General features: G+C 40.1%; 3 protein-coding genes across 4 annotated transcripts; 1 reads left to right on the plus strand and 2 right to left on the minus strand.

The window, feature by feature from the left end:
* Positions 1 to 453: 453 nt before the first annotated feature.
* timm17b (translocase of inner mitochondrial membrane 17 homolog B (yeast)) lies at positions 454 to 4,818 on the minus strand. Its single transcript, XM_085442970.1, has 6 exons — positions 4,752 to 4,818; positions 3,413 to 3,512; positions 3,265 to 3,328; positions 3,005 to 3,133; positions 2,714 to 2,824; positions 454 to 1,403 (listed from the first exon to the last, which is right to left on the minus strand). Exons 1-6 carry the CDS (start codon positions 4,775 to 4,777, stop codon positions 1,318 to 1,320), a joined length of 516 nt encoding a protein of 171 aa, XP_085299096.1. The 5' UTR covers positions 4,778 to 4,818; the 3' UTR covers positions 454 to 1,317.
* pqbp1 (polyglutamine binding protein 1) lies at positions 4,811 to 8,572 on the plus strand. 2 transcript variants are annotated; one of them, XM_085442967.1, is made up of 7 exons: positions 4,811 to 4,907; positions 6,037 to 6,104; positions 6,217 to 6,328; positions 6,589 to 6,689; positions 6,870 to 7,076; positions 7,162 to 7,219; positions 8,139 to 8,572. In XM_085442967.1, the coding sequence occupies exons 2-7, from the start codon at positions 6,038 to 6,040 to the stop codon at positions 8,287 to 8,289; spliced, it is 696 nt and encodes a 231-aa protein (XP_085299093.1). In that variant the 5' UTR covers positions 4,811 to 4,907; position 6,037; the 3' UTR covers positions 8,290 to 8,572. The 2 variants fall into 2 exon arrangements, with proteins under 2 accessions (XP_085299093.1, XP_085299094.1); XM_085442968.1 differs by having other exon boundaries at positions 6,873 to 7,076.
* On the minus strand, positions 6,684 to 21,333 carry gpkow (G patch domain and KOW motifs). The gene is made up of 11 exons (XM_085442966.1): positions 21,095 to 21,333; positions 20,722 to 20,891; positions 20,499 to 20,641; positions 16,810 to 16,916; positions 16,290 to 16,494; positions 14,997 to 15,129; positions 14,408 to 14,597; positions 14,155 to 14,275; positions 11,820 to 11,889; positions 8,995 to 9,080; positions 6,684 to 8,898 (listed from the first exon to the last, which is right to left on the minus strand). Exons 1-11 carry the CDS (start codon positions 21,292 to 21,294, stop codon positions 8,767 to 8,769), a joined length of 1,557 nt encoding a protein of 518 aa, XP_085299092.1. The 5' UTR covers positions 21,295 to 21,333; the 3' UTR covers positions 6,684 to 8,766.
* Between the last annotated feature and the right edge of the window lie 456 nt (positions 21,334 to 21,789).

Here is a 21,789-nt window from a genome sequence, read left to right on the forward strand (position 1 = left end):
TTAAAGCCGCTTTCTGGTCATTTCTTGCGGTGTGTAAATGAAGACTGCAATTAAGTTTATCTATGCGGGCACACAACGGTGAGGAGTATTAAAACAAACGCGTGCATATATTCGCGGCGGCCAGCCGTCAGGATTAAAGTAGCTGAGCCGTTTAAAAGGATGACAAGGGAAATCTTTCAAGGGGAAGGTGGAGGTGGAGAAACTCTCCGGCTCTGTGGGAGTTTGCTGCGATGTTTTAGTTTTGAGAGAGAATAATATTAAGAAAATAGTCCATCAAGATGAAGAAAGCATTTGCAAGTTGGGACCCCAATATTTCAGGACCTTGGAGAGAAACAGCCACTGTATGCAGTACCGAAAGGCCGGCGACGGGGGGGCGCCAGTCAGCAGTAAATCACAAGACTGCAAAAATATTCATCACATTACCTGAAAAAGAAGTCACAAACAAACAATCGATCACATTTTTAAAGATCATCTGAAGCTTTATTATTTTTAGGAACATTGTTCACAGTACGTTTACTACAATAGATATTTGCTGACAGTTTGTAACCAGATCGATTTGATAGAATTTTTTGTGGATGGTGCTAATTTCAGGAAATGAGAGACTTTCAGGTTTTTAAAAAGTGCTTTGTTGCTTTATGCGGCAATTAAAGTGACAAATGGTGCACAGATAACAGACTAGACAAACACTTATAATCAACAAAAACTATTTTTAAAAAAAGGGTTTGCTGAGTTTCAACAAAAAAAACCCCTCAAATGTCCTTTGAACTGACTTTAACACCTCACAGGTAAATAAATATTAACGTTAATATTCGAATAAATATCTTTCTAATGCAAAACTTTAAAGATGTGCAGTTTTCTTACTTTAACTTTCTGCCTTTCAGTCATTAAAATACATAATCGGCCCAAGTATAAAATCTTTGGAAGCATAAAGCAGTTTTTGGATAAAACTTATTTGGTTCCTTGAGCATTGTCCCCAACTCTCAGCAAGAATATAAATGAGCTGAAAATTATTTATTTTAATAGATACGTGTTGCTATAATAACTAATTTAATTTACTATGTGGTTTTGAGAACTACACATTGAACAAAATAACCATAAATATTGAAAACGTTGATTTTTCAGGTGGTGCAAACATGAGGAAATTATTATCATTTACTCATAAATAACTGAAACAGTAATTTGTCCCTGAGGTATCTATTAGCATCCAGTAGGGACCAGTATCTCCACCTCTTGGTCATCCTGGTAGATGCTGTTCATGTGCTGGCATTCCTGTTATGCTTTTGGTTGTCCACAGCTGGCTTCAGTCCTGAACCTTCTCTACTGAAACTGCCCCCTTTGCCCCTGATGTTGATGATCTCCATCCTTTGGTGGTAACTGACTAGGGTCGTCTGCAAAGGGAATTGCTGGAGAAATCAAGGAAGAAGACACAACAAAGTCAGTTTTTCATGCTTCACTGGCATGTAATCAATATATAACCCATGTTTCCCTCAGAAATATTTATATGAATATTACTACTGTCTAGGTCTGCTGTGCTTTCAGGCTTTTTGGTTTCGTAGCCTTTCCTCAGCTCATCACTGTCAAGGACCTGGATCTGAGCTACCTAGGGTCCCTGAGCAGTTATGGACTTGTTTTATATTATATGTGTTTTTGGTGTTGCTGTCCCTCGTTCTCCCTGCTTGCAGGTATACGTGTGTGTGTGTGGATGCAGGTGTATCTGGGAGCACCTGTTTACAGGCACCTTCAGGCCTAATGGGTGTGCCAGGTGGTTGGCCCCACCTGAAGACCTTCACACACCTGCAGCTGATCAAGCCTCGTCAGAGGAGCTGCTTAAGAGTGTGATGGAGCTCTATCCGACGCTGGATCATTGCGTGACTTCACATTAGTCTCTCGGCCAGTTAGTATGGTTAGTCCGCATTGTGTGTGTCTTACGGCTGCCTCTTTGCTATTTCCGCAGGAGAAGCGTGGAGACGAGAGGGAAGCGAGCACGGGGTGCTCAGACACTGAGGAGCGGAGACAAGGAACACTAGCACTGGGAAGAGGACATGTCACGGGAGTCAGGAACGCACTGAGGATTTATTGTTATTGTCCATTCACTGTAAATAAACGCACTGCTTGCATTCAGAGCTCCGCGCCTAGGTCCTCCTTTTCCTCACATCCCCACGGTTGGCCAGCATCAACCGTGACAATCTCATCCAAAATAAGACATGTCTCAGCAGGAAATCTAACTTGAGCTGTGCTGGAGGCAACCTGATGTTCATACATTTGTCTGGTTATTCATAGCAACACTAAGAAAAAAACCCAAACGATTTTAATAGTCTCACATCCTTCAAAATGTTTTATAAGTTGTTATATCATTAACATTGTGAGAAATTGTGTTGTTGGGGAAAACGAATCAAACAGGAAACACAAATTAAACTGCACAAGAACTTTGAGAGAGTGGACGATTTTCCTCAGGTTCTTTAAAACATTTTGATAGAAACAAAAAAATGCTACGAGTGTGATGAGGGTGAGTAAAAATGGGACCAGTGAGATGAAAAATGTTGCTCTATGCCGAAGTCCAGCCATAATTCTGTCAAACTGAGGAGTGGACACCAGTACAGGGGTATAAAACCACTCACACATTTAATCATGTGACATTTTGCTAAACTACTGATAAATCATTGGTTCTGCCCAGTTTAAATATCATTTCTGAAACATAATTATCTTCACTCACGGTTCTGAAACTGCTGCGCTGTGTATCTGGTTAGGAGAATCCCAAAACCCTCAATGAGAGCGAGCAAAATTCCCCCCATCATTGCAGAGCCCATCATTGTTAGAGGTCCACCTGGAGAAAAATGCAATATTCAGCGAGTCACGCTAATTATCCCAATGTAGAAACCCAATTCCAAAAAATTTTTGTTTACATTTTACACAGCATGCCAACTTTTTCAGAATTGGGGCTGTATTTACTGACACAGAGAGACACAGTGGTGTATTGTTTCTTTTGAGCTAATGAGCTCCTTACTGCGTGCTGCTAGGATGGCTCCAGTCAGCGCACCACTGGTTATAGAGTTCCAAGGATCCTCTTTCCCTCTCAGACGAACCAAACCACAGTCAATTGTGGAAAAGAGCCCTCCCCAAACAGCAAAGCTACCTGCAACATAAGAAGTAACCAGACTTCAGCTACTTTTATGAAGCTAACTGTACCTAAACAATTTAATCTACACAAAAAATGATATATTACTAACTAACTGCCATGTGTAACAAAAAACAGGAACTGCTCACCTCCAATCTGTGGAGCTCTAACTCTCACTGCTTTTGCACTCCCTTTCAGCCTGTGTCCAACACCCTGAAATATTAGAGCTCAGTTGAATTCTGCCTTTAACAACCTGACGAGCCAAAGAACAAACAAAAACCTGTGTTTTGAACTCACAGCAGGGGCATTTCGAAAGCCCTTGACCGCCTGGAACACCCCTCCTCCAATTGCACCCATTGTGAAAGCACCTCCACAGTCATCCACTATCCTCCAGGGGCTGCGTTAAGAGAGAAATGGATTTCTATGTGATAGGAAAACTGACAATGGAGATATATCTGACAACTAACATCCAGTTCATATACAAAATGCAGAAGTTATCAATCGCGGTCTGGATGAAGCCGAAGACAATATGGGCACAGTTCTGGCTGAGAAATGTATATTACCCTTGGATGAAGAACTAGTTCCTTAAAGCCACACAAATAACTAAATGCTCACCTCTGAGTTATGTTTGTGTTATAAAACATATCAAACATCATAAATGAATATGTCAAACAGTAGTGAAAGAACTAATGAGGTGTGGAGAAGGGAAGTGACAATTTAGTATTCTCCTGCCATAGCCCAGCTGCTTTGAGGGTTGATATGTTGTCCATTCAGAGATGCTATACTGCACACTTCAGTTGTAAGGAGTGGTTATTTGAGTTACTGCTGCCTTCAGTTCAAAGCAGTCTGCCACTCTCATCTGATCTCTGACATCAACAAGGCTTTTTCAACCATATGACTGTTGCTCACTGGATATTTTCTCTTTTTCACGCTGTTCTCTGTAAAACCCTAGAAATTATTTTGTGGGGAAAAGGCTGTAGTTAAACAGTTTCGGAAATATTGAAAAGATCGGCCATTCTGCCAAAAGCAATCATGTGATGTTCAAAATCAATAAAAATAAGCTGTTTGAACTTCTCCAGCCTGAACTTCAGCAATGCGTCATGACCATGTCCAGATGCCTAAATGCACTATGTTGTTGCCAAGTGACAGAATGTAGGTTTACATTAATCAGTAGGTGGACAGGTATGCCTAATGAAGTGGCTGATATCTGGATTCTTTATCCCGTTCCTTTGAACTATCATTAAAGTTTGACTTGTAGGGGATCAACCTTGGCTCGAGGTGTGTCTTAACTTGATAAATAAATAAATGAAGCTTCGTGTACTGCCTGTTTGGAACCATATTTTGAAATTAATCCACCCTGAACTATTTTTAATTTCTATCCTAACTCCAGTTGTCACTTAAAAACAGCGACATTTTCAGATAAAGGTGACTCTACCAGCTTATTGTGTGTGCAGAGGGCGCCTCCATATAACATCTTTATGTTTTTTATATGCCTTTAATAAGCAGGCCGCAACAACCGCAGAGCCTTTCTGCTCACTCTCACGTCAAAGCTGAGTATGAAATTTAAGAAAGTCAACACTTGACTCCAACTTAATTAGTTCTAAAATACAAACAAACGCTTAAAATCTAATCTTACCAGGGCTCTCGGGCATACTCCTCCATGTCTGTTTACGTCGTCTTCGTCGAGAAGACGTGATTACGTCATCATTAAGCGCGCCGTGTATGCTGTTTTGGAAAGAGGTATCGTTAGCTTGACGATAAAAAAGGGCCACCTTTTTTTTTTAAAGAAAAGGTAAGAATTTAACTATTTCTTGTTGTTCAGTCTTTTGAAGTAAAGGGTAACGTTTGTGTTTGTGTGGTGTGGATGCTTTTTGGAGACGCATAGTTTTGTTTATTGCGTTAATCTTACATCTGCAGCCGCGGATGCACCGCAAGCGTGTTAGTTTCTTGTTAAAGGAAACAGTTCGTATTGTACATGGTACAAATAATCACAAAGAAAAAATATATAGGTATGTGTATATATGTAAATACATATATGCACATGCACATAAAATAAGGAGCTAGTAAAGTTTTACCTGGGATTCGCGTACGATGGCCATATAACCTAGGAAACTGATTTCTTTATTAGGATTATGGAGTTACTTTAATTTTTATGAGCAGATTACTTTAAATGATGACAGGACACATAACAGTTCAGGAGTTCAGTCATTCTCAGACCTGCCAGGATACATGCTTTAAACTACAATTCAGGAATATCATTGTGATATCGACATCAAAACAGCCAGCAGTAATTTATTGCAGGAAATACTTGTCTACAGATGTGACAAGTCTGCTGCAAAAATGTGGTTCTGGGCAGTGTTAAAGCTGCTTTTGATAGAATTATTACAGTAAAGGCTTAACCTCCGTTTATCAGAAAACAAGAAATGTCCCAGAAAAAAATGGACAAAACAAAATAATGATAAGAAGAAGAAGAAGATGAAGAATAAAAAACAGGTAAATATGGGAACTGTTTCAAAACCAAGTGCTCAGTAAAGTGTGAAATGAATGGTGGACCAAAAATATTAAACATAATGATGATAAAAATATATAAAATAGCCCATGAAAGTAATGAAACTGTTACAAAATGTGCTTATATTAAAGATCACTAAACTATATAATGGTGGTAATCATGTGCATTTTACTTTATGGCCACATGTGACTTAGTGGTTTGTGTGTAAATGATGAGTTTCTATATGTCCTAATTAATCAAAGGGTACATATTATTGAAAGTAAATGATATGTATTATATTATCTGATATAAGACTATTTTAATACTGTGTAATAATGTGTTATGAGCATTTGTTCTGCAACTGTTATTTTGGTACCCCAAGTGAATTTCAGCCATAATATGAACAGAGTTTCACATGGACTCCGTCTTTCAGGATGCCTTTACCTCCAGCACTGCTGGCCCGATTGGCCAAGAGAGGGATTGTTAAACCAACAGAGCAAGGTAGTGGAACAGATTTCATATTCGGGTCTCTACCCTTTGTGAATTTCTCCTTATGTTTTGTGCTTTTTTTTCCATGCCTTTTTAAAAACCTTTTCCCCTTCAATTAATCCAGGGGCAGATGAGGAGATTATTGCTGAAGATTATGATGACAACAATGTAGATTATGAAGCCACCAGAGTGGAGAATCTACCACCAAACTGGTACAAAGTGTTTGACTCTGCTTGGTATGTACACTTGATATACTATAATTTAATATAATAAGAATTTTATACTTTTAATTCAAAATGATTGTTATAAACTTCACAATCAGAATGTGCTTTTTACTTTTTCTTTCTTGTTTCTCATTTTATTCTTGAGAAGTCCTTGAACATATAATATAACTACTGTCATGGAGAGCTAAAGTGTATTTTTAAACTGTTAAGTAAGTTTTATTTAATTTTGTGGTTGCAATATTAATCGCTAATGTTTTCTATTCCTTAAACAGTGGTCTTCCTTATTACTGGAATGTCGAGACAGATATGGTTGCCTGGTTATCCCCAAATGACCCATCTGCAGTAATAACAAAACCTGCCAAGAAAATAAGAGGTATGCTTTTATTCAGCCTCTATAATGTAATGTTTTCAAGAAGCACTAGTGATCACAAATTTCAGTTCTGTTACAGTTGACGTGTGCTACTTTGAATGTACAACCTCAGAATACAGTTTGCTTTTGACAGATTTCAGCCATGGCTAATCTTGTGATCCTTGCCTTAACTTGTGTTTTTAGTAGAAGGAGGAGATGAAAAAGGCGAGAAGCAAGTTGAGAAACCAGACAGGGACAGAGAACGACACAGAGACCGGGATCGGGAAAGGGATCGAGATCGGGAAAGGGACAGGGAAAGGGACCGGGACAGAGAACGTGACGATGGGAGGGACAGAGACAGAAGAAAGCAGAGAAGAGATGAGGCAGCACCATACAGTCGAAGCAAAAAAGGTAATGTTTACATCTGATTCATTACATGTTTACACATCAGCAACTTTCACATGATTGAATATTGAACACTTAATATTTTTTACAGGTAGAAAAGATGATGAGATGGACCCCATGGATCCAAGTGCTTACTCTGATGCTCCAAGGTACAGTACAGATGGTCACCTCGATATAAGCTATATACAGGTCGTTCTCTGGTATTCTGATTTTGCCAGAATCATTGTGTTGCACTTGTTGAAAAATAGTTATGAGAGACAGACCAAATCAATTCACATCATGCATTTTTATCTTAGACGTAAGAACTAAACCCTCACACAGCACAGGTACAATTTTTGAGTGTGTCCTCTCAAAATTCAAAATGGTAATCAGCATAGCTGATATCCCTGGTTTAGGGAGCTCACATAAATCTACATTTCATGCAAGGCACCACACCTCAACAAGAGGCAGATTTTATTCCAGTAGCATAATGTTCATAGTGAACTGGATTAGTTTTCCTCCCATTTTCAAAAAAGTTACTCTTAATATTTGACCAAATTTGACCAGCTTTTATCACAACTCACTTATTCCCTTGAGCATAAAATAAAGACTTGCAGAAAGGCCTCGTATCCTTATGAGCTCTGAGCCCTCAGAGCAGGAACGTGTGAACGCTGGGAAGGGGCCATACACTTTTTTTTAAACAGCATTTTGACTTGGCATGTCAGAGAAAGCACAGGTATAAAAACAACTTAAATGGCTCCATACTACTTCAGCACGCTAGTTTCATTATCCTTGTATGTGCAGTCAGTCTTATTGTAGCTGTAAATGCAACATACTGTAGTCGTCATTAACCAAATTTACCTCATTGCAGTTTTCCTGCCACCATGAGCCAAATTGTCTGCTGTGGAAATGTCTAAGATCTAAACCTGCAGGGTTTCTGTTTAAAATATTCCTAAGACCAAACTGAGATTGTCATTGCAATTTGATCAAGGTCGTTTTCTCAGGCTTGACAAAACCCCTTTTCAGACACAGAAGACATTGTAGTGCTGATTACAAATGCAGTGAACACAAACGTATTCATTTTTGCAGGGGGTCGTGGTCAAGTGGGCTGCCCAAACGTAATGAAGCAAAAACGGGTGCAGACACCACAGCAGCGGGGCCTCTCTTCCAGCAGCGTCCGTACCCGAGTCCAGGAGCTGTTCTTCGGGCTAATGCAGCAAACCAACTACCCAAGGAGTAAAAGCAGATACTACGAAGACAGCAACTTAAAACCCACAACTCTACAGTTGGTCTTCATTATGCTCACATGCTAAACATCATAGTTTGACAGGCTTTTCTTTTCATTGTGAAATGTGTACATGTCAGAAATGAAGGGCTGAACTTTTTGGACAGCTTCTCTATTCATACTCCTGCCGTGTAGAGCATTTGTAAATATGTTTTTATATGACCCAAAGGTTCACTTCTCGTTGTCACTAGACCCATCAGTGAACCTGATAATAAACTTAAGACTACTGTGAAAATTATCTGTTGCAGCTTTTTCTCAATTGTTGCATTGCCATATGTACAAGGGGAAAAAAATCGACAAGTTTTTATTACAAAGTTGCAATCTTTTAAAATCCATAATACTTGAATAATAACTAAAAAAACAAAACAAAAAAAACAGCTGGGAAAAAGTCGATGGAAAAAGGACAGTGAATATTACAGTAAACATCAGAAATCAGTGGTCTGCTGCTGCCCCAACATAGTGACAAATGGTGTCATAGTCCAATGTGAACACTTTATCCTCGTATCTGTCGAGCTGGACCATCGCTCTGCACTTGTTCTTGTCCCGCTGAAGAATACGGCCAACCTGAATCAGGTGGGAATATAGTGATCAGTATTAGCTAATCAGATTTAAACAAATTATCTATCTATAAATAAAAAGCAGAGAGGTTACTTTGCTCACCTTTCCCTTGTGCTCACCCAGTACCACCATTACAGAATCATATTCACTTTTTGGGACAATAGTTTCCAGCATGTCCTGCTTCACATCTGCCACAGGAAAAGAAAAAAAGAAACGCTACGTCATTCATTGAAGAATTTCTGCAGTAATACCAACTAGGCAGCACTCAGAGCCAGCAGATTCTGACATTTACAGTGGCTTGCAAAAGTATTCCGCCCCCTTGAACTTTTCCACATTTTGTCACATTACAGCCACAAACATGAATCAATTTTATTGGAATTCCACGTGAAAGACCAACACAAAGTGGTGCACACGTGAGAAGTGGAACGGAAATCATACATGATTCCAAACATTTTTTTACAAATAAATAACTGCAAAGTGGGGTGTGCGTAATTATTCAGCCCCCTGAGTCAATACTTTGTAGAACCACCTTTTGCTGCAATTACACCTGCCAGTCTTTTAGGTTATGTCTCTACCAGCTTTGCACATCTAGAGACTGAAATCCTTGCCCATTCTTTGCAAAACAGCTCCAGCTCAGTCAGATTAGATGGACAGCGTTTGTGAACAGCAGTTTTCAGATCTTGCCACAGATTCTCGATTGGATTTAGATCTGGACTTTGACTGGGCCATTCTAACACATGGATACGTTTTGTTTTAAACCATTCCATTGTTGCCCTGGCTTTATGTTTAGGGTCGTTGTCCTGCTGGAAGGTGAACCTCCGCCCTAGTCTCAAGTATTTTGCAGACTCCAAGAGGTTTTCTTCCAAGATTGCCCTGTATTTGGCTCCATCCATCCTCCCATCAACTCTGACCAGCTTCCCTGTCCCTGCTGAAGAGAAGCACCCCCAGAGCATGATGCTGCCACCACCATATTTGACAGTGGTGATGGTGTGTTCAGAGTGATGTGCAGTGTTAGTTTTCCGCCACACATAGCGTTTTGCATTTTGGCCAAAAAGTTCCATTTTGGTCTCATCTGACCAGAGCACCTTCTTCCACATGTTTGCCGTGTTCCCCACATGGCTTGGTGCAAACTGCAAACAGGACTTCTTGTGGTTTTTTTGTTAACAATGGCTTTCTTCTTGCCACTCTTCCATAAAGGCCAATTTTGTGCAGTGCACGACTAATAGTTGTCCTATGGACAGATTCCCCCACCTGAGCTGTAGATCTCTGCAGCTCGTCCAGAGTCACCATGGGCCTCTCGGCTGCATTTCTGATCAGTGCACTCCTTGTTCGGCCTGTGAGTTTAGGTGGACGGCCTTGTCTTGGTAGGTTTACAGTTGTGCCATACTCCTTCCATTTCTGAATGATCGCTTGAACAGTGCTCCGTGGGATGCTGACCTGTCTGGTGTGTTCTTTGGACTTCATGGTGTTGTTGCTCCCAATATTCTCTTAGACAACCTCTGAGGCCGTCACAGAGCAGCTGTATTTGTACTGACATTAGATTACACACAGGTGCACTCTATTTAGTCATTAGCACTCATCAGGCAATGTCTATGGGCAACTGACTGCACTCAGACCAAAGGGGTTGAATAATTACGCACACCCCACTTTGCAGTTATTTATTTGTAACAAATGTTTGGGATCATGTATGATTTCGGTTCCACTTCTCACGTGTACACCACTTTGTATTGGTCTTTCACGTGGAATTCCAATGAAGTTGGTTCATGTTTGTGGCTGTAATGTGACAAAATGTGGGAAATTTCAAGGGGGCCAAATACTTTTGCAAGCCACTGTATGTTTGCTAATAACCAATAAGGAAAAAGAATCAAATTAATCCCCAATCTGGGAAGTCTGGTTGCCAGATTTAAATCAGCAGACCGACCTCTCAGAACAATAACCAATGCTTCCACCATAGCCAGCAGATATCCGTGGTAAGAAGTCATGTTATTATTTTTGCAACAAATACATTTTAAAGAACAAATAAAATGTAAAAATATTATTCTAACTCAAGGTTATATTTTGGCAATAACAATAATCAGTAATCCCTCCCCTTGCTCTTCAACAGGACCATTTACCTGTAAGTAATCTGCAAACAGATTCTTGTCCTGCGCCTAAAGATTCTGAACACTTTTATGCTGACATGATTTTAAAGTGACTGATTTGACATGATAGCATTGTGTAAAGTTAGCTGTTAAAAAGCACAACTGCAGCCAGGACAATATGAAGTTCATTTTAAACAAAACACAGAAACAAAACTTATCATGACAGAAGAGATCTGAGTATAATCCTAACAGATTAAAACTGTACATATCTCTCAAATTAACTAACTGTAAACAGTATAGAAGACTGGTTATTCTGGAGATTCAGTCGTGCCAAAAGGGATAGTTCAACCATTTTTAAAAAATCCATATTTGCTTTGCATTGTTGAAAGTTAGCTGCGAGGACCTATACACCTTTATATTTAAATATGCAAAGGTGCAGACCTGGGAAACTTAACCTGAGGGAAAAGAAAATGAGCATTACAAGTTAATCTACTGGTCAACAATTATAACTTATTCATCATTATGTGCAAAGAAATGGAAAAAAAGAGATTTAACAAACCTTCAAAAACAAATAAAGCCATACATTTCCTTCAAATTCTAACAAAAAAAGTCACATCTGTCTATTCCTTAAACACCTCACAATAACAGTGACTAATTTTTTTCATGCAACTTATGAGCAGCTAAAAACACCTTAACTTGTTAGATGAATAAGGAATTCAACAGAGACAGTGACAGCACACATTTTACACATTTCCTGACAAGCTCCAATTAGGCAACAGAAAACACGAACGCCACAGACTGAGAAAAATAACACCGAGCAAGCCCGAGATCACACTAATAACTCACCGTCTAACAGTCTTCCCTCTTCAGTTCGGCACACACAGGTAGACGGCGTCAGGACATCCTCCACTTGCATCTGCACAAAAACGAGACTTATTTTAAGAGCTCTGACGGAAACTGAAGTTTGAAATTATCACAGCAACATTCTGTGGCTTTTCTGTGAATGCCGATACTTTGGTTTAAAACTAACTACAACTAATGTCTGACTCTCAAAAAAGTGAACACACTTGAAAGATAAAGTAGTTTCTGACATGCTACATGATGATAACAAAGCAGTGATTCGTCTATTTCAGCTGCTTAGGATTAAAAGTTTTCTATATAGAGTGTGAAACTAAAAAAGGCAATTAAAAAGGGCTTTCTAGTCCTTTATTTTCACATCTAATAAAGCCATCTCTAATGCAAACTGGCACACCGCTAACAAGTTAAAGGAAAATCCTGAGTCCCTAACCTAACAATGAGGGTATATCCAGCTTGTTTATGCTGTGAGGGCTATTTTTCTGTTCCTGTTGGGGTTACTGCACTTAATGCAAAGTTGTTCTGGGGGATTAACATTTCTATCGCAGTGGGAGTGGGCTCTTCCTGGATGATAATGGCCCCATCACTGGTAAACAAGTAGCCACACTTCGATGTGTCACCAAATCTTAAACCAACTACTCATGTCATATTAGTACTCTCTAAAACCATCATCAAAGCATCAAATGGGAGAATTTCTTTTCACAAGAATGATTTATGGCCTCGGTAGAATTTCAAAGACTTAGAGAGTCAGTGCAAAGTAGGCTTGAGCTGAACTGTAGGGTATTTAGAAATTCTGACAGCAGGATTTTCAATACTGTCCATCCATCCATCCATCCTCATCCGCTTTGTCCGGGGCCGGGTCGCGGGGGCAGCAGCCTAAGCAAAGAGGCCCAGACCTCCCTCTCCCCAGCCACCTCCTCCAGCTTATCCGGGGGAATACCAAGGCGTTCCCAGGCCAGCCGAGAGATATAATCTCTCCAGCGTGTCCTGGGTCTGCCCCGGGGCCTCCTCCCGGTGGGACATGCCTGGAACACCTCACCCAGGAGGCGCCCAGGGGGCATTCTTGTCAGATGCCCGAACCACCTCAGCTGGCTCCTTTCGATGTGGAGCAGCAGCTGCTCTACTCTGAGCCCCTCCCGGATGGCCGAACTTCTCACCCTATCTCTAAGGGAGAGGCCAGCCACCCTTCGGAGGAAGCTCATTTCTGCCGCTTGTATCCGCGATCTCGTTCTTTCGGTCACTACCCACAGCTCGTGGCCATAGGTGAGGGTAGGGACGTAGATCGACCGGTAAATTGAGAGCTTCGCTTTTACACTCAGCTCCCTCTTCACCACGACGGACCGGTGCAGCGTCCGCATTACTGCAGCTGCAGCCCCAATCCGTCTGTCGATCTCCGGCTCCCTTCTCCCATCACTCGCGAACAAGACCCCGAGATACTTGAACTCCTCCACTTGGGGCAGGAACTCATCCATTCAATACTGTCACAGAAAAAAAAAAAAACCAAAACTAGACCATCTATTTCTACAAAGCTATCTATCATGGCATGCTGCCCAGAAACCAGAAACACCACCAGAGGGCAGTCTCTACCAGCAGTGGCAACTGAGCTCAGTGAGCTGTGAACAATGACAACTTCAAGTAGTAAATGGAGCAAGTCCTGAAACTCCACCTTATTGATGCAGGTGAGCAACCTAACAAAACAGAGACCACTTAGTTCGACAAAGTGTGTCGTATTGTCCCCAGCCCAGTTTTCTAGATTAAATTACTTCCCAACTAAGTTCACGTCACAAGATGGTGTTTGTTTTATTTTCCATCCATCCATTCTGTGCCGTTTATCCTTTTCAGGGTCGCGGGGGGGCTGGAGCCTATCCCAGCTGTCTTACGGCGAGAGGCAGGGTGCTGCCTGGACAGGTCGCCAGTCTGTCGCAAGGCTAACACAATGTTTTATTTTCCTCCTTTCTTATTTGTGAATTCCAATAACAGGGAGAATGGAGAAATCAGGAATGCAGTGCCACATAGACTGCAACAGTGAGACGTGCGGGCTGTAGTACATTCATGAAATGAATAATTATTTCAATAAATTTGTATTTCTGATGTTATTTAGGAATTGTTTAGTTCGTTATACCGTATAAGCCTGCTATTGTCAGAAAAGTTAAAAACCCCATCAAAATCTAATGAAGGCACAATAAAGCTGTGGTGGTATGTAATTCCCTATCAGCTTGCCCTTTCCTTTAATTTTTTTTATCTGCCTGTAGCTTCAACACATTAAAATCTGTTAATTCAAAGCTGTTAATAACTGACATAGAAAGGTGTAATAAAGCTGGAGTACCTTTGAATTGTAGTACCTGCCCCCTTTGAACGCTTTGTCTATAAAGCGAACTTTCAGGTCTCTCTGGAGCCAGGACGGGGGAGCTGGTGGTCGCCTTGCTTCTTTCACTGGAGGCTTATCTCTACGAAACAAACAGAAGATGAACACATGTAAGCAGAGAACATGCTGTTAAAATGATAAAGTAAAAAACCATCAGATAATTCACTTTAAAATGCTCATTATTGAAATATTACATCTCTTAGTGAAAATGTACCTGTCTTGACTTGATTCTCTGTGTTTCCTCTTCTTCTCGTCTTTTTCTCGATCTCTTTCTGAGGACTTGTGTTTTACTTTGTCGCCGTTACTACTCCTCTCGTTCTCCTCCCGCCTCTGACGCTCTCTCTCTTGATCCTTTCCCTTCTCTTTCTCCCTTTCCTTGTCTTTGTGGGCTTTACTGAGGCGACCTAATTGTTGGGGGAAAAGCAGTATTAGATGGCATTAAAAAAATGTTTTTTGCAAACACAGACAACAGTACTGAAAGAGTTATTCTTCATGGCCTTTTCATTCTAGGAAAAACACTGCTGGCTAACGTAAATACAGGCTGTGGCTAAATCTCTGTTCAGTGAAATGTCACTGAAAAGGATAAGTCTGATTCCCAGAACACTGCATAACAGCAGGATCCCTTAGATATTTAATTAAAAAATAAATCTGTATTATATGTACCTACAATAGCAATACAAGTCTTTTACAAAACAGAATTTTGGTATTTAATGAAATGTCACCATATTTTAAGTGAGATTTCTTCTAATTCGTTATGCAGGAAAAAAATAAAGGTCACTTTTTTAAAAGTCAGAGTTACTCACTGAGATCTTTGCTGTATTTCTCATATTCCTTGCGCTCCACCAGTTTAATGGCGTATTGGCTAATCGTCACAACCTTGCTGCCAATAGCCAACTTCACCATGACTCGAGCATTGTCTGGATCAACACCTTCTATCTACCTCAGGCAAAGAAAAACACATAGTCAGAAGTGGGTAGTACAAAACAAATGGCTAACTTCAGTTACATTTCTTTAACATTAGAACCTGGTGTATGTCTAAGTGTCTGCACGCCTGTACATGTATGCACCTGTGTGTGATAGCCAAGAACTTTATAACAAATAACTGAACAATATAAACAGCTGCCTCCCACAGTGAGTGGCCACTGGACAGACTCCAGCTCCACGCCTTGACTGCAGATGGGAACGATAGTCCTTGTTCTGCTCTGTGTACCGAAGCATGAACCAGTTCTCCATCTGCTGCTGGTTCTGGTTTGGTGGGGGCTTCTGCTCCAGCTTGCAGCAGATCGACAGAGCTGAACAAGGACTATATCACTACTCTAGTCCAAGATGGTGAAACTAGAGTCCTTTCAACCACGGCACACATGACTAACAAGTGAACCAGTTTTCAAACATCAAGCGCTCAACTCCACTCCAGCCCTTACACGCTGACACTGTCTGTGCATCTGTATTAGGGTGCACACTACATGACAAGCAGTTCCAAACTGACTAGCCTTTAATCGAAATGTGTTGCGCAGCCCTCCTCAGTGAGTCTGCAGAAATACCATCTTACTATAACCGCACAAAAATGAGTTACATGAGATCATTTCATAAATACAACCCATGATTTATACATGGTTTTGTGAAATGTCTCATAATTATTTATTTATTTTTCTTCATATGATAAAATACAAATATGGCGGTAATGAAAAAGAAGACAGAGTGTGGGATTTCAGAAAATGAAATAAAATAGGTACCTGTTATAACAGGTGAAGAAGATCTCAATAATCTGACAGCAGAATAAATTGCCAAAGATATTCGTTACAAGTCCCTGTCTCCGGTGCAGGAAGGTGAGGAAGACTCAAAGGTTGCTGTTGTATTTCTACTCTACCCCTAATTAGAATCTCTTACATTTGCTATGGAGTGAAAGGGTGTAGGGGGCGGACTTGTTAGCAGACTGAACTTGCAAAATAATTGTGAGAATCATACACTTGTATAGTTAAAATAAATAAATAAAAATACCCAAATGAGTCACTGAATATACTTGGCTAGCATGTCTAATACAGTCCTTGTGTGGGAAATGCTGACTTTGTTCCACACAGATTCTAGATCAACTCTACCTTGCCATAGAGATCTTTATGTGGCCCCGACTGTACCAGCACACAACCCCCGGGACCCATCACTAGCTCCTCCTCCTTTCCCCGCTCCTCGCCTGGCTTTGGGGGACGCTGATGTTTGCTGGGCTCCAGGTCCTTTACTGCCGAACGATCTGCTCCAAGACCCAATCCTTTCGGACGCAGCTGGTGCTCAATTGGCTTCACATCTCTATAGCAGTTAGGCAGGCACAGGAATAAATCAATAGACATGAATAGACATGTTCAGGTTGTAAAACAGGCTAAAGATTTAAATGCTTTACTTTTATGTAGGTGAAGAATAATGCACAGTTACTAGTTATTTTTAGTTTTATAGTCTGTGCCACTGTTGTAGGTTAATAAGAAAATCCACAGGAATTAATCAGTTATACAGCAATTATAACAGCTGCCAATTAATTGTTTGCCAGTTGACTTGCTGTTTCAGTATACATTTGAACACCACTGTGTTAAAACGTCAGTGTAGCAGAACTATCAATTTGTTACTTACTGTTTAAAGGTACGTCCAATGCCTTCCTCCTTCTTCCAACCCATCCCTTTAAGCATTGCAAGTCCATAAGCCTCAACAGGAACACGCTCATAATCTGCCTCTGTTGACTGACAAATAAATACTGCAAAATTATTTTGGAAATTAAAGCATATTACATTCAAAAATTCAGACGTCTGCATTAAAAATTCCCAACAGGCTAAACAAGGTGCTTATGTAATCTTTGACGTATAAAGCACAAAAAAAAAAAAGTTTGTTGCAGCTGACAGAGAGAAACAGCTTGTCATGCCGGTCTTACTCAGCCTTTTGGCCACAGGCTGTCAGACTCGGTCCCGGCTGACTCAGAGTCAACAGGCCGCAGCTACAGCAGCAGTAGCCCTGCTCATCTCTCTCCACTGAAGGTCTTCCTCTAAAGGGGGCTGGGAGCCCTCGCAGAGGATGCTGCATGAAAATGAGCTCAGGGGCACCGTGAGCAAATTTTCCCTGACTCTCGTGTTTTGCTAGTCACATCCACAGTGACAGAGCAGATATGGGATGACAGTGAGAAGACATGCGAGGCCTTTACATGAAAAGAACAGAGAGAGACCCAATTGGTTGCCTTTATGTCTCTGGGAGACTGATGCTCGCCTGCTATCAAAGTCTTACTGTAATGACAAAGTGTGTGTCGCTGTGTATGTATGCAGGGGTGTCTCCCAGTCCAGAGTCAGCACTTTCCCACACTCAAATTTCAGTCTGAGTCAAAGCAGCCAGTCTACCAGACAGTTTGCACTGTCGGGCTTTTTTTATTTGCTCACTGCTTTCTAATAGATTCTATTGTAGATTATACACATTTGATACAGTCATAATAGTTTCCCTTTTTTTTTAGCATTTCATTCAACATTTTTTTGTTTTAAATTCAGTTTATTTTAAAAATGTTTAAAAATCTTTATGTTTTTATTGGTTTCAGTGTTAGTTTTGCTTTACTTTTTTTTGTTTTTGTTGTTTTAAAACAATGCAGGGTTAACTGTAAGGGCAATATAATAGGTATTTGAATATGCCTATTATATCTCAACACTGTTGAGATATAATAGGATGTGGATATAATAGGATATGGACTCATGTCCATACAGAAATCTAAGTGGGGACCAAAATTTCCACAGGTATGTTATCAGGACCAATTTGACTAATTTAAGACAATTTATGTATATAATTTTCAACATGCATGGGCTATATCCCAAAACAAACAACAGAATTCATTTTGTAAGTGCAATATTGTTCCAGTTAATTGTCATATTAGAGTCAAATTTTTAACTTTTGAGACAACTAAAGTTGTTTGTTTTTGTTTTGTTTTTTACACCTACTTTAAATTTAATACAAGAGTTATGTATCAGTTCCTTAAATTGTCATTTCTATGGTATCCTTTCATTTCAGACTTTTCCCTGAGCAAAGACTGAAATTCAACATCTAATAAGAAGCTGTCTTTTAGGATATATCATCAGGTTTTTCATGTTCAACCCCTTTAATGCTGTCACAATCAGGTATTAGTTCTTTGTAGTTCCAAATATACTGTGTGGCTACAGAACTGAATGTTCATTTTGATGGGGTTTTTTTTTAAATTCCATACTGCATGTTATTTATTTATGTATTTTTTTTATTTATTTGCATTAATTCCATTTTCACCATTTTTTCTAAATATAAAAATTTGTTTAAATATATTGCAAAAAAAGTGATTTCTAGAAAAGTATCATCAAAACAAATAATTCTATTCCATATTTCTACACATTTACTTATTTCATCATTTATTTTCTTAACTGTCATAGGCTGAGAGGTGGGAAACATCCTGAACATAACCTCAACTAAGCTTACACACATCTTTGAAAAGTAGCTAAAATAACCAAGAACACAGAGAACATGCAAAGTCCATACAATCCCAGTTAATTGTCAGGTTCAGACCCAGGACCCCTTGGTGTGAGGAAACCATTGTGCTGCCCAAATCACTCTGGAATTTTCACGTTTCTTAGTCAGTACAGTTCAGCTGTAGTAGAAACAGCTGGATATGAATAAAAACAGGCATGTCTAAAAAAGTAGTTCATTGGACTTCATTCACCCTTTTCTCTGGCATCCTCTTCCGTCACACAAACCCTTATTCTTGTTCTCTAGTGTGTGCCTTTCTATTGTTTTTGTATATATTCCTCTTGATTGTATACATTTCTCTTGTTTGCCATTATTCCTGCTGTCTTGTATTTACATTTTATTCCAGCAGTTGGAGTGGCGCGCCCACAATTTCTTTGTACATATACAATGACAATAAAGGGCTATTCTATTCTATTCTTTACATCTCCTCCTTCAGTACATCCATGAACGTGGTCTTCCTCTTCACCTCCTGTATGGCAGCTCCTTAATTAAAATTCAGCCATCCCAACCTATTTTTAACTTTGTCTCCAAAGCGGTCAACCTGAGCTCTCCCTCTGATATACTAATTTCTAATCTTCTTCATTCTGGCCCCTTACAATGAAACGCTTAACATCTCCAGCTCTGCTTCCTGTCTTTTTGTCAGTACTAACATCTCCAAACCATACCTGATAGCAGGTCGCACTACCATCTTGTAAACTTCTACTCTTGCTGCTATGCTTCTGTCAGAAATGACCCCTGACACCCATCTCCACCATGTCTATACTTTCTCCCTCACCTCTCTTGTGCACTGTCCCTTGCTTTAGATGGTGACCCCAGGTAGTTAACTCCTTTACCTTTACTACCTCTACTTCTTACAGCATCACTGTTACACTTGTCCCCTCTCATTGACACACTTGTATTCGGTCTTGTTCACGCCTTTGTGACCTCTAGGCTGGATTACTGCAACTCCCTTTATTTCAGTCTTCATTCTGACCTTCTTCGTTGACTGCAAACTGTCCAAAATGCGGCGGCACGCCTTCTGACCGGAACTGGGAGGTTTGCCTCTGTTACCTCTGTTGTAGTTGACCTGCACTGGCTACCCATTAAATACCACATCCAATTTGAAATACTGCTGCTTACCTTTAAAATTATCAACAGCACAGCCCCGAGCTACCTTATTGAACTCCTTAGATCGTAAATTCCCGCTCGAGCACTAAGATCATCTACTCAGTTACTCCTCGTGCAGCCAAGATCTCGTCGAACCTTGCCTTTCCTGCTCGTTAATGCCTGTATCTGATCCCTAGGCTTACTCTATTTTACCTTTTATACGTGTGCTTTTAACATGTTTTACTTGATATACATTTTATGCTATTCCTGTGTATTAGTGACACTGACCTATTAGAGTACTTGGAACTTTGTTAAGGTCCTATAATATTTACTAATATTTAATATTTATAATATTTATGTCTTATTTTCTGTCTTTTATGTGAAGCACTTTGGTATACCGTTGGGTTTTAAATGTGCTCTATAAATAAAGTTGTATTGTATGTTGTACTGACTTTCATTCCTGCCTGACGTTACCCGTCATCCTGCCCATCACCATCACAAGCACACCTCACCACTATCTCACGGTTCTCATCCATGTCCTGCACCACCCTCACATAGACAAGACATAGTGCAGCTTCTTGACTACACTTCTAAACTTTGTATAAAAATAAAATTAATATTATACCCTTCAGCAGTGTATATGGACAAGATAAGACTGAACTGCACAGCAAATAGAATAGAATTTATGTCCTTATGTTGCTCTCCATACTTACAGATTCAGGCCTCAGGTCCACCTTTACTTGGTCTCCATCCTCAAAGCCTTCTGGCACTTTGTTTTGCATTAACAGGGGGATGGAGAGGTTTATGTTTTCTGACTTAGGGCCATTTTGCCACAGATCAAGCTGCCTCCGCGAATCTATGAACGTAAAGAGAAGTTTTAGGCGATTTGTGTTATCTAATGGTACTCGCAGCCCTGCTTCCTACACATACACAAACCTTCAATGAGCTCCTTAACAGCTTGAGACTCCACAGAGTCATTGTCTTGGGCTGTGTTTTCTATTTTGCCTCCATTTTCTGAGTTCTGGCCCACTTGGTCCGGCTTGTGCCAGCGGTTCTTCTGGATCAGAGGGATGATGAGCTCCTTGGGTTTCTCACTTGGCTTTGAACTGCACCAAAATACAAAATTAGAGCGCTGTCAGGCGGGGCCGTTTCAAAATAACACTTTGCGTTGCTAACTGTGTCCATATAACAATTATACATAGTTATTCATTGTCAAAAAGCACAGTAATTACAATGACTAGCTAAGATGAGAAACGTAACCGGTAAATGACACCGAAACGTTATGTTAGCATTAGCAGAAAAAGCCGACCTTTGCAGCTCATTTCCATGAATTCCTGTCAGGTAATCTCTGTCATCTTTCTTGGCCTGAGCGTCGCTCGTCAACGGTTTAAATTTACTGGCTGTTTTGGTGAAACCAAACGACACGGCCGCTGGTTTTCTCTCTCCCTGCTGCTCCTCCGCAGACGCTATGGGCTTGGAGGAACCCGCATCTGCTCCGTGCGACGCCATTGTTGTTTGTGAAAAAGAAAAAAATGACGTACGCGGAAAGACTTGTGGTAGTTGTAGTTTATTTCCGGCACAAGAACGTTTTCTAGCCAGTTGAAGATTACTACATCTTCCGTCATGCGACATAATTAAAGGTACAGAGTAGTTTTGACGGCGATGCTGTCCCTGTTTTGTGATTTTCAAAATCCACAGGGAAGAGGGAACAAATTAGACAGGAAGCAAATGTTCACAGTTCACGAATATAGTTCTCATATTTACAGATGAAAAATATATTATAATAACACGTGTCCCTGATAATGCTCAGTGCCGTGAAATTGTTTGCGTTTAATTAAAAAACAATAAGGACCGAGTAGTCATTCTAATTTGAAATATTGGGGGAATATTTAGGTAAATTTTAAGAACATATAATATTTCCAGTCGGTATTCTTGAAACTGTAAAGTTTATAAGACTATTTCTGCATTATTTTCATAATTTTACAAGCATTTGAAATCAGTTTT

This window comes from Copadichromis virginalis, linkage group LG20 (genome assembly GCF_057382275.1).
Source record: "Copadichromis virginalis isolate Kocher_CV1m ecotype Utaka linkage group LG20, C_Virginalis_male_GT1.1, whole genome shotgun sequence".
Taxonomy (NCBI): domain Eukaryota; kingdom Metazoa; phylum Chordata; class Actinopteri; order Cichliformes; family Cichlidae; genus Copadichromis; species Copadichromis virginalis.